Source organism: Hemicordylus capensis, chromosome 5, assembly GCF_027244095.1.
Source record: "Hemicordylus capensis ecotype Gifberg chromosome 5, rHemCap1.1.pri, whole genome shotgun sequence".
In the NCBI taxonomy this organism is placed as follows: domain Eukaryota; kingdom Metazoa; phylum Chordata; class Lepidosauria; order Squamata; family Cordylidae; genus Hemicordylus; species Hemicordylus capensis.
Genome location: NC_069661.1, coordinates 189204767 through 189219619, shown reverse-complemented (window position 1 = coordinate 189219619; position 14853 = coordinate 189204767). Strand labels below are relative to the sequence as shown.

Genomic DNA, 14853 nt, shown 5'->3' with positions numbered 1-14853 from the left:
AAGCCTTGGATCTGGAGTGTCATTACTATAATATCAAAATATTATAGTATTTTGCAGCTGGTAGCTGACATCCAGACTAATGTTGCACACACACACCCAAAAGCTTTTTTGCACACACAATGGAGGAGTGATTGTTGTTGATCTCCCCTTCCCTCTGCAGCCCACTGTGCCCCCCAAAAATATGTCCCTGAGAGTCCTTCAACCCTCAGGGCATTTTTTTTTGGAAGGCACAGTGGGTTGCAGAGGGGAAGGAGAAATTAGCAAAAATTGGCTCTTGGCAAACCTTTTTTCACCACATGCAATGTTAGCCTGGCTGTCAGCCAATGACTTATTTGTTTAGTTAAAATTAAACTAAAGTTAATGGAATTCAGACCACACCACCACTGCTGTTGCCATTTCCTTTGGTCCCTGGCCCATAATTCTTCAAACTCCAAAGCTTTGTCTGTCCATTCCCTTCCTGACAATGGCATACAGTCTCTCATAAGAACATAAGAACAGCCCTGCTGGATCAGACCAAGGCCTATCTAGTCCAGCATCCTGTTTCACACAGTGGCCCACCAGATGCCTCTGAGAAGTCCACAGGCAAGATGAAAGGGCAGGCCCTCCCCCCTGCTATTGCTCCCCTGCAACTGGTATTCAGAGGCACCTTGCCTCTGAGGCTGGAGGTGGCTCACAGACTAGTAGCTCTTGATAGACCTGTCCTCCATGAATTTGTCCAAGCCCCATTTAAAGCCATCCAAGCTAGTGGCCATCACCAAATCCCATGGCAGAGAATTCCATAGATTAATTATGTGCTGTGTGAAAAAGTACTTCCTTTTATTCATTCTAAATTTCCTGGGCATCAGTTTCATGAGATGACCCCTGGTTCTAGTGTTGTGTGAGAGGGAGAAAAATTTCTCTCTGTAGACTCTTTCTGCTCCATGCATAATTTTATACACCTCTATCATGTCTCCCTGTAGTTGCCTCTTTTCAAATTTTTTTTAAAAAGCCCTGGATGCTATAGTTTTACCTCATAAGGAAGGTGCTCCAGGTAACCTGATCATCTTGCACCTCTTCTAGTTCTACTATGTCCTTCTTAAGATACGATGACAAGAACTGTACACAGTACTCCAAATGCGGCCACACCATAGATTTGTATAAGGGCATTATAATATTAGCATTTTTATTTTCAATCCCCTTTCTAATGATTCCCTAGCATGGAATTGGCCTTTTTCACAGCTGCCACACATTGAGTTGACACTTGAGTTGAGCTGTTCACCATGATCCCAAGATCTCTCTCCTAGTCAGTCACTGACAGCGCAGACCTCATTAGTATATATGTAATGTTGGGGGGTTTTTTTTGCCCCAATATACATCACTATACACTTGCATATACATTTACCATTTTGTTGCCCACTCATCCAGTTTGGAGAGATCCTTTTGGAGCTCCTCATAATCTGCCTTTGATTTCACTACCCTATATCATTTAGTGTCATCTGCAAATTTGGCCACTTCGCTGCTTACCTGAACTTCTAGATCATTTATGAATAAGTTAAAAGAGCACTGGTCCCAATACAGATCCCTTATTACTTCCCTCCATTGTGAAAATTGACCATTTATTCCAACCCTCTGTTTCCTGTCCTTCAACCAGTTACCAATCTACAATTGAACCTGTCCCACTGCTGTTTACTCAAGAGCCTGCTAAGTTTACTCAAGAGCCTTTGGTGGTGAACTTTGTCAAAAGCTTTTTGAAAGTCCAAATATACTATGTCAACCAGATTGCCTCTATCCAACCAAAGAGAAGCCAATCTTGGACTTAATTCTGAGTGGTACCCTGGATATGATGCGAGATGTCAGAGTTATAGTTAGCTTGTACTATCTTACCCCACTTCTGCCAAAAGCACATATGCCCTAGGCACTTTATCCTTGAACCCTTATTTCTTCAACTCTCTCCTATCCCTTGGGGTTTCGTCAGGTTCTCCTCCCACCCTGCTTTCTCCTTGGCCATCCATTCCCTGTTTTATGCCATTTCCACTCTTTTTGTCACCAGACCTCTGCCTCTTCCACCCATCATTCCCACAAGCATTTCTATCAGTACCCCTTCCTCTGGGCTTTCTTGCCACTTAGCCATCCAGAATCCAGCCACTGTACTTATGCCCTATCCTACCCTACTCCTGCCAACAGCACATATGCCCTAGGCACTCTCTCCTTGAACCCTTATTTCTTCAACTCTCTAGCTCCTCTGCCATTCTTTAGCCTTAGGACTCTTCTACCTCTACTCGTCCTTCACGCACATTGCTGATTTTTGCCCAGCAGTGTACTTTATCCTCTTTCCTTCAGTTACCCTATCTCTGGGCTTCTTATCTCTTAGCTTCCCCACTACTCAGCTTCCAAATCTTAACCTAATCCACCAAGCAGTCTCTCTGAATTTCTGTGGATTTCTAGTTAGCCATGTCATAAGAGAGGGTTGCTTGTGCAGTCCTGACATTGCCTCCCTTTCATCTCCCATGATGCACCATTTCATCATGAGGATGATTCTGTTCCCCTGACTTGCTTTTTGTACAGCCTTCAGTATTTCAGAGAAGATGCTGATATTACAAAACAATATGCTGCAGCTGATTCACTAAGTTTTTCAAAAATGAAGGGCCATACTAGATCCATAACAATTAGGCAGCTCCTTCATAGCTCACGAGAAACAGCTCTTTACAATGAGAAACACTAAAATCATTTCCACCAGCTCTGGCAAAGAGTCTGTTTCACTATCCATTTATATAGATAGCAATTTACAGGCACTCTGGAAGTGGTTCAGACAAATATGTAGGGATTCTTTTTCCCTTGAGTGAAATAGGGTCAATGTTTCAGAATATTAGGCTTAGTGGGGTAGACAATGGTTCAAAAGATGAGACATACGTTTGGTGTATGAGTGCTTAGAAAACCATCAAACTGGCAGAGATAAAGAAGGATGTACAGCTGAGGATATAGATACTTATCTATAAGTAAGATACAAGGTCAGAGGAATACCACTTTAGTGTGCTCTATTTATTTACCAAGCAAGTCTTGCCATCAGTGGCATACGGAGGCTCCCAGCAGGCCAGGGACAAGTTCTTTTGGGGACTCCCTTGCGCCCACTAACCCCAATGCCAAAGCCATGCCCCCTACTTCCAAGTCCCACCCTGCTGCGCTCCCCCCTCTATTTATCCGTGGCAGCGGTGGCTGTTGGGTGGGCGAGCTTCTTAGAGGGCTGGCGGGCTTCTTTCCAGGTGGGCTGGCTTCTCCCCAGCTGCTGTGCAGGCCTCCCCATTCCCCAGCCAGCTTGCCGGCTTCTCTCGCACCTGCACAGTTTGAGTAGGGAGAACATCACATGCCGTGCCCAGGGACATTTGCACCCCCTCGTCCACTGGACGCTACACCCATGCTTGCCATAATTAATTATGATATTTGGACGAGATCAATCTTTTCCAACATGTTGTACACAAGAGGATAATAAAACGAGATGGGCAGATCTGTTTGTTTATTAATTTTAAAAAAAGAATTTCAGAGGATCCAGACTCAGGATAGGATGTAACCAATTAGATCCTAGAAGAGGCAGAAAAATAATTTGTACATTTGTGCACTATTTTAAGAGCCATCACAGACCCAGCCTGACTCAGAGTGAGCTGTGATGCCCTGAAATTGCTGCTAGTGTTGATAAAGTCACCACATTTCTTTTCATTATTGTTCTATTGCTGCTGCTATATTTGCTTTCGTTTATTTTGTTGCTATTTTATTTGATGATGTTGCTGTTGTTATTATTATTAACTTATGTGCCACTTTAGAAGTCTATAATGAAAAAAATTCCATATCTCTTTAAAAATAATAATAGCTGTCATACTGCACGATGTTACTTGTGCATTGCAATGTAACACTGTTAGCATTGTTGCACTAAACACAAGAATTGCACGAATGCAGTTGCTACTGATGGCTATTGGTAATCATGGTGGCAATTGGACAACTGCATTTGCTCTATTCTTGCATTTAGCACAATAGCACTATTGTGTGCAATTGTGCAAACATTGTATTGCAACGCATACATACTGTATTTTCTCACCAAGAACCCACGGGTTATCCATTCTTTTGCAAATGGAAGTGGGGGGATACAGGGACTTTTAGAGGTGCGGGCTTTCTAGCAAGACATTCACAGAGACTGTTTCTGGCTGTCAAGCACTTTTCCTTCGGGGAAAACTGGCATATTTCCAGACTGGGCTTTTAGCTCACTTCTGCTCCAGACTGGAGAGTGTGCATTCACATATTGGCCAGATTTACCCTGAAGTCCGTGCAAGCTCTTGGGGAGCATTCCACACACGATTCAGGTTGTTCATTAGGCATTGGAAAGTAGCCCAATTTACACCTGGGTTTAAAAAATCCACTTCTTGCATCAATCTTCTTGGGCAAATTCAAACTCTCAGTAAAGCCTCACAGTGAAGCCATGGTAAAGCCTGCTATCTGAAAATGCTTCTAGAGAATGTTTAGAGGATCTTTGAATTAGGAGTGTGTGAACCGGCTTGAACCAGTTTGCCATTGAACTTGGCCAGCTCGAGGGCTTGCCCTGGCTCATCCTCATGACCCTGGTCAAGCAAATGGCTAGTGTAAATGTGCAGCAGCCTCCCAAATGACCACTGCTAGGGCAAAGAGGCCCAGAATGGGCCAAAAATGGACTAAAATGGCCCAAACTGGGCCGATTGGACACCAGGGGGAGGCCGGCGTGGGGAGGGGGAACCACCGGAGACCCCAACTTCTCACGGCCACAGCAGCGAGCCCCAGAGGTGGTGAGTTTCTAAAACTTTTTTTTTTCATTAGAAACTCTGAACCAGCTTGAATTTGAGCCGAACTGGAGGGTCTACTGGGGGAGGAGGGCACAAAACAAACATGCCCAGCTCCATTTAAGTCCAGTTCAGACTTGAACCAAAACAGGCATACTGGTTTCATGCACACCCCTACCCTGAATCACACAAGCACGAGGAGGCAGCTGAAATGCTCTCACACTCTTCTTCCCTCCATAGGAAGCAGCAGCTGTCTCATCAGTTTTTTTCTTGGCAAGCAGCAGGTGTGGGGAGTAGAGTTTACAGTCACTAGCAGAGGAATGTGCGGGAAAGCAGCTGGGTGCGGGATTTCTAATTGTGTTATAAGAGGGATCTACTGGACTGCGGGCTCTAGGCAGGTGTGGGCTCCTGCCGTGGGCGGATACTATATGTGAAAATACAGTAACATTGCACAGTATGTCAGCCAATAATGATAATTAATAAATTACATGCTCTTCTTGCAATCAGCCTCACAATGTCTTCCATACTTGTGCACTCTGGCCCAGAAAAGCATGCACCTTGTATACATATCTTCCCTCACTAGCAGAGAACCGATAGAGAACAAGGCATTAAACAGAAGAACCAACAAATCAAGAAAGACTTTGTAAACAATACTGCTTATACTGGGAATAGATGGGAGGTATGACATGTAAGGAGTAGCAGAACTGGGAAGAGAGATTACTACAGTTCCTCATTGCAGTAAGCGCTTCCTTTCAGTCCTGCAGTTCTTTGTTAATGCATTTCTTCCCATCTGGCTAAATGGAATTTCTCTCCCTGACCTTACAATGAACAGGGATTGTTCTAGCAATATCAGAGAATTTGTTTTCATACTGGATTTCACAGAAGCATCAAATTTTAGAGTTGGGAAGACAGATTTTTAGAGTTGGACAGCCATCTGTTGACCTCTGGGAAAGGCAGCAGGCTGTTCAGGGGTGACCCTTCCATAAGGTAGGGTGAGATGGCGGCCTCGGGAAGGAGAGGAAAGGGAACAGGACCAGCAAGTGCCGGGCCCTGCCACTGTGGGTGCCATCCCACTGTTTTCTACTGCCATCCTCCATCACCCCACCAGGGCCCACTGTTCACTGAACGGTTCACGGTTCACTGCCCACTGTTCATTTTCCCTTCCTTGCCCTGCTGGGGCAAACCTCTTCTTCTCCCCCTCCTGATCTGTGCCAGGAACTCTCTTGCTTCTACTGCCTGGCTTAGTGGCATAGACTGAGCGTGCAGCTCAAGTCACCACCAGTGCTCCAGCAGCATGGCCTGAAAAGGCTGCACACCCAGCTGCCAAAGTGGGGAGTGTCATGTCATATCATATTGTCCTTCACTTCAGGCAGCAAAACGTCTTCCAACGCCCCTGAGGCTGTTCCACTGTGGAACAGCTTTGACAATAAGGGCATTCCTCCTAAGGTCTACCTTACATCTTCTTTTTCCCCATGTTAACCCACTAGTTTTAGTACTGCCCCTCAGGAACAACAGAGCCTATTCCATCTTCTGTGTGATACCCTTCAGATATTTGAAGACGGCTGTCTTTTCTCCCCTTAGTCTTCTCTTCCCCAGGCTTACCATACCCAGTTCTTTTAACTGTTCTTCATAGGACTTGGTTTCTAGCCTGCAGCCAGATATAAATTTAAGTGAGCCACAGTTACAACATGGAGACTGCAGTATGGTACTAAGCTGGGTGATGTTTGATAGTGCATTGCACCTAATGAAAAATCAGAATGCCTTGTAGTAAAAGAGATGCTCCAATAAACACAAAGTTAGCATTTCAACAGGCAGGGTTGAGAAGCCTCTGTTGTAATGGAAAAAGCCATTCCATGCAATCAATAAAAATGAGTGTATTGTAACACTAACACTTTAGCCACCGCCTTGGCATCACTAAGTGCCACTCTAGAAAAATAATATAACCATTTCAGTGACAAAAATCAAATGCTATCCAGGTCACTGTATATTATACCTTCCAAGTCAGAAATGTGGACCAATGTATGTTAAGATTGATTAAAATAATTATAGGATGCTATCTGGTATATGGGGAGGCACAATCTGTTAACATTTTGGTTCTGAACTATTTAACTATACAGAAGATTCAGCACTGGAAGTGTTTGAACTGGAAAGTCCATTTATTGGGGCCCAATGTGCATCAACCCAACCCTAATCTTCCTGCCTGTGATGCTGCTCTAAGCTATTAAGGGGCTGTTGGGCCAATTCCCTCACCCCACTCTTCCATTTTTGTCTGGTGTACATGCTTAACATTTTATGGCTCAATTGCCCTCTTCTGTAGGTCCTGGAAAGCACTGAGCTAAAGTGGGTCCTTTCTTAGGGATACATGTACATACAGTACATTCACCACCACACCATTATTTTGCTGTGGCCCCATTTTGCTTCCAAGCTGATAGGCATGGCGCTACCTAAATTTGTTATTAGAAGGGATTACAATTTGTCATAATGGCTCCTGTAAATATTCTTTTTCTTCTGTAAGCTGCCCATTATAATGCCCCTGAGGCCAGTATGCTGCATAGCTTGATAACTGTTCTACACATCTGAGCTTGCAAGCTAAGTTGAAAACGAGTTTAGTCAAAAAATATAATGAATAATGAGGTTCATGGGAGAAATGAATAAATGTGAATGCTGCAATAAAATCATTCCTCAGGTAAAAGGTTTTATCCTCATGGCAACTTACATACACACACCAATAGGTACAAGAATACATCAGTTGCTTTGCAGGCACTAATATATAAGGTGTTCAGCCACATGGCATCCACATAAACTGGTAATAGACTAGAAGAGATGGGTCATCCTTTGTTGACATCACCCTTATTTTGACACTTCTCTTCCTGCTTTGCAGTGCCAGTATGTATATTTACATCAATGTGTGAGAGATGTCTTAAGAGCAAGAAAGCTACGCAATGAACAGGAAAATCCCTTGTTCCCAATATATGAAAATGTGAATCCAGAGTATCACAGAGGTAAGGTTGAATTTGATTAGCATTAGGAAATCTATTATAATCACATATTTATTCAAAATAAATGAGTAGTTTTGCCTTGTTAGTAAACATTTTCCCCCTAGATAGTTTCTGTTCTGGCCTCCTCCTGCTTTTCTGCATCCTTGCTATATGGTACCATTATCTTAATTTGCTCCAACAGATTTCTAATTCATGGCTGAACATGAGAACTGGTGTTTATAGCCACCCACCTCGCCCATGGCAGCTCTCTATACACTGAAAGCAGTGATCTGATTCATTCAAGAAAAGCAAAAAATGCAGTTTTGCATATCATGCAGGCTGACCACTAGAGGGTTTGTAGTGATGATGTTCTGTTAATGGTGGGTGGGTAACTTGCTCATGTGCCCTGTGCAGGGAGCTGCTATGGGTTGAGAAGAAAAAGCAGCCATTGTGAGCAGGGTGATTGTGTGCATTAGCCTGTGCTGCTTCTTTATATATTACTCACAGGAACATGGGAAGCTGCCTTATACCGAGTCAAACTATTGGTCAATCTAGCTCAGTTTCATTAGGCCCAAGACTGAGTGGCAGAGGCTCTTTGAGGTTTCAGGCAGGACTCTTGCCTAGCCTTACCTGAGATGCCAGGGATCAAACCTGGGACCTTCTGCGTACAAAGCAGATCCTCTGCCACTGAGCCACAGTCCCAACTCTAGACCCATTTGAGCCTACTGCTCTCATCTAACTAGTATGCTAACGCTGTTATACTCCAGTCCACAGCCCATGAATAAGTATTTTGATTTAAAACCAATATAGTTCCATTGGAATGAGGGAGACATGTCTCAGTATTCTAAACTAGTTCTGTGGATGAGATTTATTACTGTTCCTCCAACTCCACACAACTATCTTTCTATCATCTGAATCATCTCCAGGCTCAAAGGCCTTAAGAAACACCATCCAGCTTTTCAAATTATCTTATCTTACACTTGAGCCCAATGAGAGTCTTCTTCTTTTCTGCATATGTTGTAATCTCCCAACAATGCGGGAGGCACCCGGGCCATAGCTTGGTGGTAGAGCACATGGTCTGCATGCCGAGTGTCTCAAGTCCAGGTAAGGCTGGGAAAGACCCTTCTCGGTCTGAAGCCCAGGAAAGCTACTGTTAGTCAGTGTAATCAAAGGGCGCTTTTCAGACTAGACCCTACAACAGGGTCAGGATAAATCTTGGAAGTGTGCTTCCACACCTGTGTCATGACACTGCAGTCCCTGCGTTGACAGCAGGGTGCCGTTCACATTTTCCAATGCCTTGTTGTGAATTTAATCGCTGTGATATAGAGCAAGGACGTCATATATCCAGCGTGGAAAAGTTGCGGTTTTTTCGGATTGTAGTTGCTGTGAGACTGCTCCCCCTGCTGTTTACTTTCTGAATGCGACTTGCCCGAACGGAGGCATTTTGCTGCTGATGAGCAGCTAGTCTGGAAAGCGCCCTGGTCTGACTCAGTAGAAGAAGGCAGCTTCCTAACTATGCTGTCTCCTGTAGTTGCTAGAGGGAGAATCTCCGGTGCTAACAAAAGAGTGGGTGTGTTTACTATGCAAAACAAGTGATCTTGATAGGAATAAATGTAGTTTCCCATCATTGCTTGCCATCTTGCCCCAGAGGTGGAAGGCATAATGACAAGATTTTCAAAGCTCTTCTTCCCACTTCATTCTCACTTCACAGTGCAGAGCTATTTGGTACTCAGTCTTGTGATGGGTTGAAAATACATGACTGTCCTGCCACAATATACCCAGTAAACCACTTTTTAAGCCTTGCTGAATCAGTGGTGCTGAGCATATATTGAAATGATTGACAGGATCAGGTTCTATTCAGATTCCTGCCCAAGAGATCAAGGAAGGTCACTTTATGGTAGGAAAAATCTTTGTGAATCCTATTGTAGTTAAGGTATATCTGCACTGCAAACTTATATATATATTATAACAATTGCAACCTAACGTGTGTTTTGAGAATTTTCTGTAAGTGGCTATTTATTTTATCTATTAAGAACATTTCTATGCTAGCTCTCTGATGCTTGAGGTGGCTTGCAACAATGAAACTACCAAAATACCTTAAAATTGAGATCCCTGGCCACCTTAGGAAACTATACTTCCTAAGGATCCCCAGGAGCTTTCCCAGGCAGCAGACTTTACCCCGGGTTTCCTGAGAGGCTTTGCCATAAGTTCAAAGTTGCCCCCCCAAACAACACAAAAAGTGGATTATTTTACCTCCAGATATAAATCAGGCTATGCTGTAAAAGTGTAACGCACAATAAAAAACCCAAATTGTGTGTGAAGCAGCAGCGGCGCAGGGAGAGCCACTCCCGGCCTCGCTGCGAACACAGCACTAGCCAGAATATGCTTGAAAACAGGAGGTGCGGCTTCATTTGTGAGTGTGCCATGCCTCCCCTGCTTCTGGCGTTAAATGCAGGAAGTGTGGCTGGGTGGGGGGCAACCAGCAGTGAGCTGAACCAGGGCCACCGGCGGCTTCCCTTTGTTTCTTGTGTGAAGTGCTCCCTGATGCAGGGACTTTTGAGTAAATTTGGCCAATATTTGGATGCACCCCCTCCATTTCAGGGGAGATGCAAACTAAAAGCCGGGTGTGAAAAATGTCCAAGGTGAGAGAATAACAGTTAAACCAGTTTACATCAGTTTATATAAGTGCACTACCAATTGAGTAGTGTCGATAACTCTCAATGTTTCCCCAAACTGGTGTTGTGATCCTATTTACTGCCAGGGCTCCTGGGCCTTAAGCAGCTGTATTGGCATGCCAAAAATGTTGCTGAATTTCTGCTTTTCATGTAGCTTTGAAAAGCACCAAGTCCTGCAAGGATAACAATTCTCTCCTTCATCATTCTAAATCCAGGTTGCCTCTTTCTTTACTATACTCTTTGTTCTGGTCTCCAGCTATCAGTAACTCAGTTCAGATATCATAACAAATTATAAGAGACTAACATACTGTGCAGTGCCTGCAGATCCAAGAGTTACTGAACAGCCTGTCCTCACTGCTTGCTCGTGCAGGGCTATTCCTTGCCCTCTAAGGAGTGCATTATCACTGCTGCATTGCTGCTTCCATTATTCCCACTGGAAAATGTGATATATCAATGATGGCTCGTTCTTTAGAAGGCGCAGAATAGAGTCACAAACTATTCAGTGGCTCATATGCAGTGTGCATGCTCCACTCTTGGATCCACAGGGCACTGCGCAGTATGTCAGCTGAGAATAAGCTCTGGCAAGCCTCAGGCTCATGCAAAGCAGCAAGATTGGAAACTTCTGTTTGCATACAGATGTGGGAAACAGTGGTTTGTTAGAACCTTCAAACAAAAGTGTCCCTTATGCTTCCCTCACACACCGAGGAGGAGGAAGAGCCCTCACACCCAAGGCCTGCATAGCTCTTTCTTGGTTTGTTGTGACATCTGAACTGGACCAATATCACAGCAGAACTTTCAGAAGAACATATTCACTGGCTGCAACTGGAAAGATGAAAACCAAACCGTGGAGTGTCTTCTAATTGCAGTTTTCTTTTGTTTGCAGATGCTGTTTATTCGAGGCACTAAGACTCTGACAGATTCCTGCTTTTTGCAGTCAGATCTGTTGGGGCTTTTTTAAATTAAATTTTTATATTGTATGCACTGCGAAAGTGCCAGACGTGTTTGATACTGTGTATAATTTATTGGTCTGGTGACATTTTTAAAGCTATATAATTTAAATATAATAGATATCGTTGTATATAAATGTACTTTGATATTATGTAAATATGTATTTTATCTATAATGTTTATATTAAGCTTCAGATAATACTATTTTTCCATGCTAAAGTTATTTTAATGAATTCTGTAAAAAAATCTTATGCTGAATAGTAGCAAGACTTTGTAATGTGAGGAACATTTTAAGCTTTGCCACAAAAATCCTTCAGGCACAGGTAGATGACCAAGATATCCTGATCTAGCCACTCACCCCGTGTGGGAGGGATGAAATGCACACAGGGGCACCTGAACAAACAGGGGCTTTCCTGCATGGATCGGGTTCTTTAGACTCATGTTTTTTAAAAATGTACTTTTAAACACATTTTGTTTTTGAGTGTGTATGTATATGAGTTAACCCTAGACCTCAGGGTTGCAGAAATGCGTTACTGGTGTCTTCATAAAGCTGAAAAAGAAGCATGCCAAGCCCTGACCAAATGAAGAATAGGATGATGTAAAGTAACATGCACACTGAGCAGCTGTTTTCTTTGGTAGTGTTTGGATGTCTGAATAAACGTCTTTCACTGCCGAACCATAAGCATACAGCAAGATCTCAGACAGATAAAACAACCTACCCCATCCAGTGTTGTGCTGCAAATAGCAGCTAACATACTTTGCAGCATTACATGCACCTTGTGCGAGGTTTGCACAGTTGTACAAGAGCACTGTGGCACGCACAAACATTGGCCATTTGTGTGGCGATACTGACCGGGCCTGCAGGGAGGCACATTGCAGCCCCACTTTTTTTTTTTTGCCCACTTTTTGCGAGAGCGCCAGCAGGGGGAAAGCAGTGGGGCAGGGGCTGGCAGGTAGGCAGCACATCCCCTGCCCTTAAAGACCCCCCCCCAAAACCGGCTCAAATGCTTGTTGACAGAGCTGGTTCGGCACTCCTAGAATGGCACGCTGAACAGTTCTGTGCACATCCCTACTGTATGCAAAAAGAATGGATCATTTCACATGAATTGCTTTTTTATACCCTCAGCATTGTTGCAAAATACATTCTCTTTCCAAAAGAATCAGTGTGAATATGTGTGTGTAGTTTAGTTTAGCATTCTTATCCACTGTCATCATCTCACCGGACCATAGGGATTTTATGTATTTAGGTACTTTATTTGTATGCCACCTTTCCAACAAGTTGTCTAAAGTGGTGTACAAAATAAAGCTTACAATTTATAATCAAAAAGGAATGCCAGTAAACCAGTTCTAAACAGCAACAATAGCACATAAACAATAAAAATACCAAGTTGCAAGCAAGGAAAGAAATCAGTTAAAACTCTTGGTAAACAAATATGTCTGAACGGAATGGTGGAAGGTTTCCTTGGGGGCACTATTTCATGACAAAGATGTCACTGCAAAGAATACTCTCTGTCCTCTAACAGATTGACTTTTATTAGAGAATGTTTAACATATGGTTTACAAAAGCAACAGTGAATGAGCAAAGGACATGGAGCTAAAGGAAATGAAGGGCAGGGAGCAGCACCATTGTATAACACACACATATTCAGAAAATGCATTTAACTTGAGATTAACAACTGAGTCACGTGTCCAGTGTCCTAAAACTACCCCTAACATGTAGGCAATTCAAATCACACTATTGGTAACTATTGTACACTGTTCTTGTCATCTAACTGGTGTCATGGTAAGATCTATTGTCAGTGTGTGATGAGAATCTTAACTTTTTCTCCCCCTTTTTTGCTTTGCTAATCACATAGAAAACTGATCAGGCGGTGACCTGACTCATCAGCAAACAATCACCCCTTATTCTTCTTTCAAACAGCAATGTGGTAGTTGGTTTTCTACCTGGCTTTCAGTAGCAGTAGCATCTTAGTATAATGTTGCTTACAGTTTATCCCCAAATGACTCTTCCCATGGCAAGTTCAGTCACTCATGTGTGTCCATTGCCTTTGTTGCCAGTGGAGGACACTGGAAGACAAGCAGGCTTCTGTCATATGCATGATTGGCTGCATGTTAGTAAATCATGTGGTCTACTACGGTATCTGTTTAAACCCTTGGACACTGGTGCGCATGAATAGAAAATCAAAGTTAAATTTAGAATCATTTGTCTGTGCTAGGAAAAAGAAGTTGGGAGCCAGTACAACCCTCTTGTCACCAAGGAGACAAATGGAGCAGATGCTTCTTCATTTTTAGCACTTTACAGAGCAGGTGTTTTGCTACAACAGAACGCATGCCAGTGAATAGCCAAGGAGAAGACTCCCACAGTGCTCCTGCAGAAGATTCTCTCCACTGAAGTTGGCTTAGTCTGGATTTCACTCCACAGGAGCTTCAGATCATGCATATTGCCTATATAAAGATTCTGTGTAGTTCTTCCTCAGAAGTCCCAATGCCAGGTACATCTGGCCTCACTTTCTAGCTGCTTGCCATTTCTTACACAGCAAGACCATTTTGCTCTCAGATCTATGCAGAGGTGCTCTTACCCCTGGACTTCTGGGCCGAAGTCCAGGGCCTCCACAGCCCCTGGGGGCCCCCAAATCCTTTTGGTCTGTCCCAGATGGTGTGGTTGCCAGGCTGAGCATGATGATGCTTAATTTTCAGGGAAGGGGGGCTTCCAAAGACCTTCCAAAGGGAGGCTCAAAAATTACCTAAGTGCACCTCTGGATCTAAGACTAACAGTCTGACCTTCCCATACACACGCATGTAATATGGTTTTGAATTCTGGGCCCGTACAATGTTGCTTTACCTCAGTCTGGAAAATAGCACACCTATGGAGACATTTGCCCAAGACAGCAGAATACACGTTCTTGTTATTTCCAATATGGACCTTCCCAATATTCCACATAAACCAGACACGGTAGTATATTCCGCGGTAACCCAAAGAATTGTTAACAATAATACGATTGTAATGTGGTGAGTGACTCTGAGGACAGTGCACCATATAAATTATCCTCATTATCTAGTATAGTGTCATCTTCCTGCTGAGGAAATGAATCCCATTCAGTAAAATATGATGTGAGCACAAACATCCTGGATTGTACATCCTATCTATAAGATACTTCATCATTCTCCAAAGAATACAAATGACACTCCTTTTATCATTTCTACTGTTCTTTCCTCCCCCCTCCCCTACTTCCCTGCTTTTATACACAATGCGTACAAATAAGACTGCAACATTCTGTGGATGCAAACAGCTAGTTTAACCATTTCAGGATGCCCGCTTGTCCTTGGTTCATGAACCTATTCCTCCTCATCCTAATAAAATAACAGATAGTCCTATGCATAATATAGGGTTATATATTATAACCCTATATTATGCATAGCTATATTATCTAACTAGCTAACATACATGCTCCTTTCTGCCAAATAGATCTCTGTT

General features: G+C 43.3%; 1 protein-coding gene across 2 annotated transcripts in view; it reads left to right on the top strand.

Annotated features, from left to right (window-relative positions):
- PTPRB (protein tyrosine phosphatase receptor type B) overlaps positions 1–12538 on the top strand; it is a 119848-nt gene extending 107310 nt beyond the window's left edge. For both annotated transcript variants that reach the window (XM_053258072.1, XM_053258073.1), the window contains 2 exons: positions 7660–7780; positions 11315–12538. In XM_053258072.1, the coding sequence (XP_053114047.1) occupies positions 7660–7780; positions 11315–11337 (144 nt within the window). In that variant the 3' untranslated portion in view covers positions 11338–12538. The remainder of the gene's footprint in view (positions 1–7659; positions 7781–11314) is intronic.
- Positions 12539–14853: the final 2315 nt, after the last annotated feature.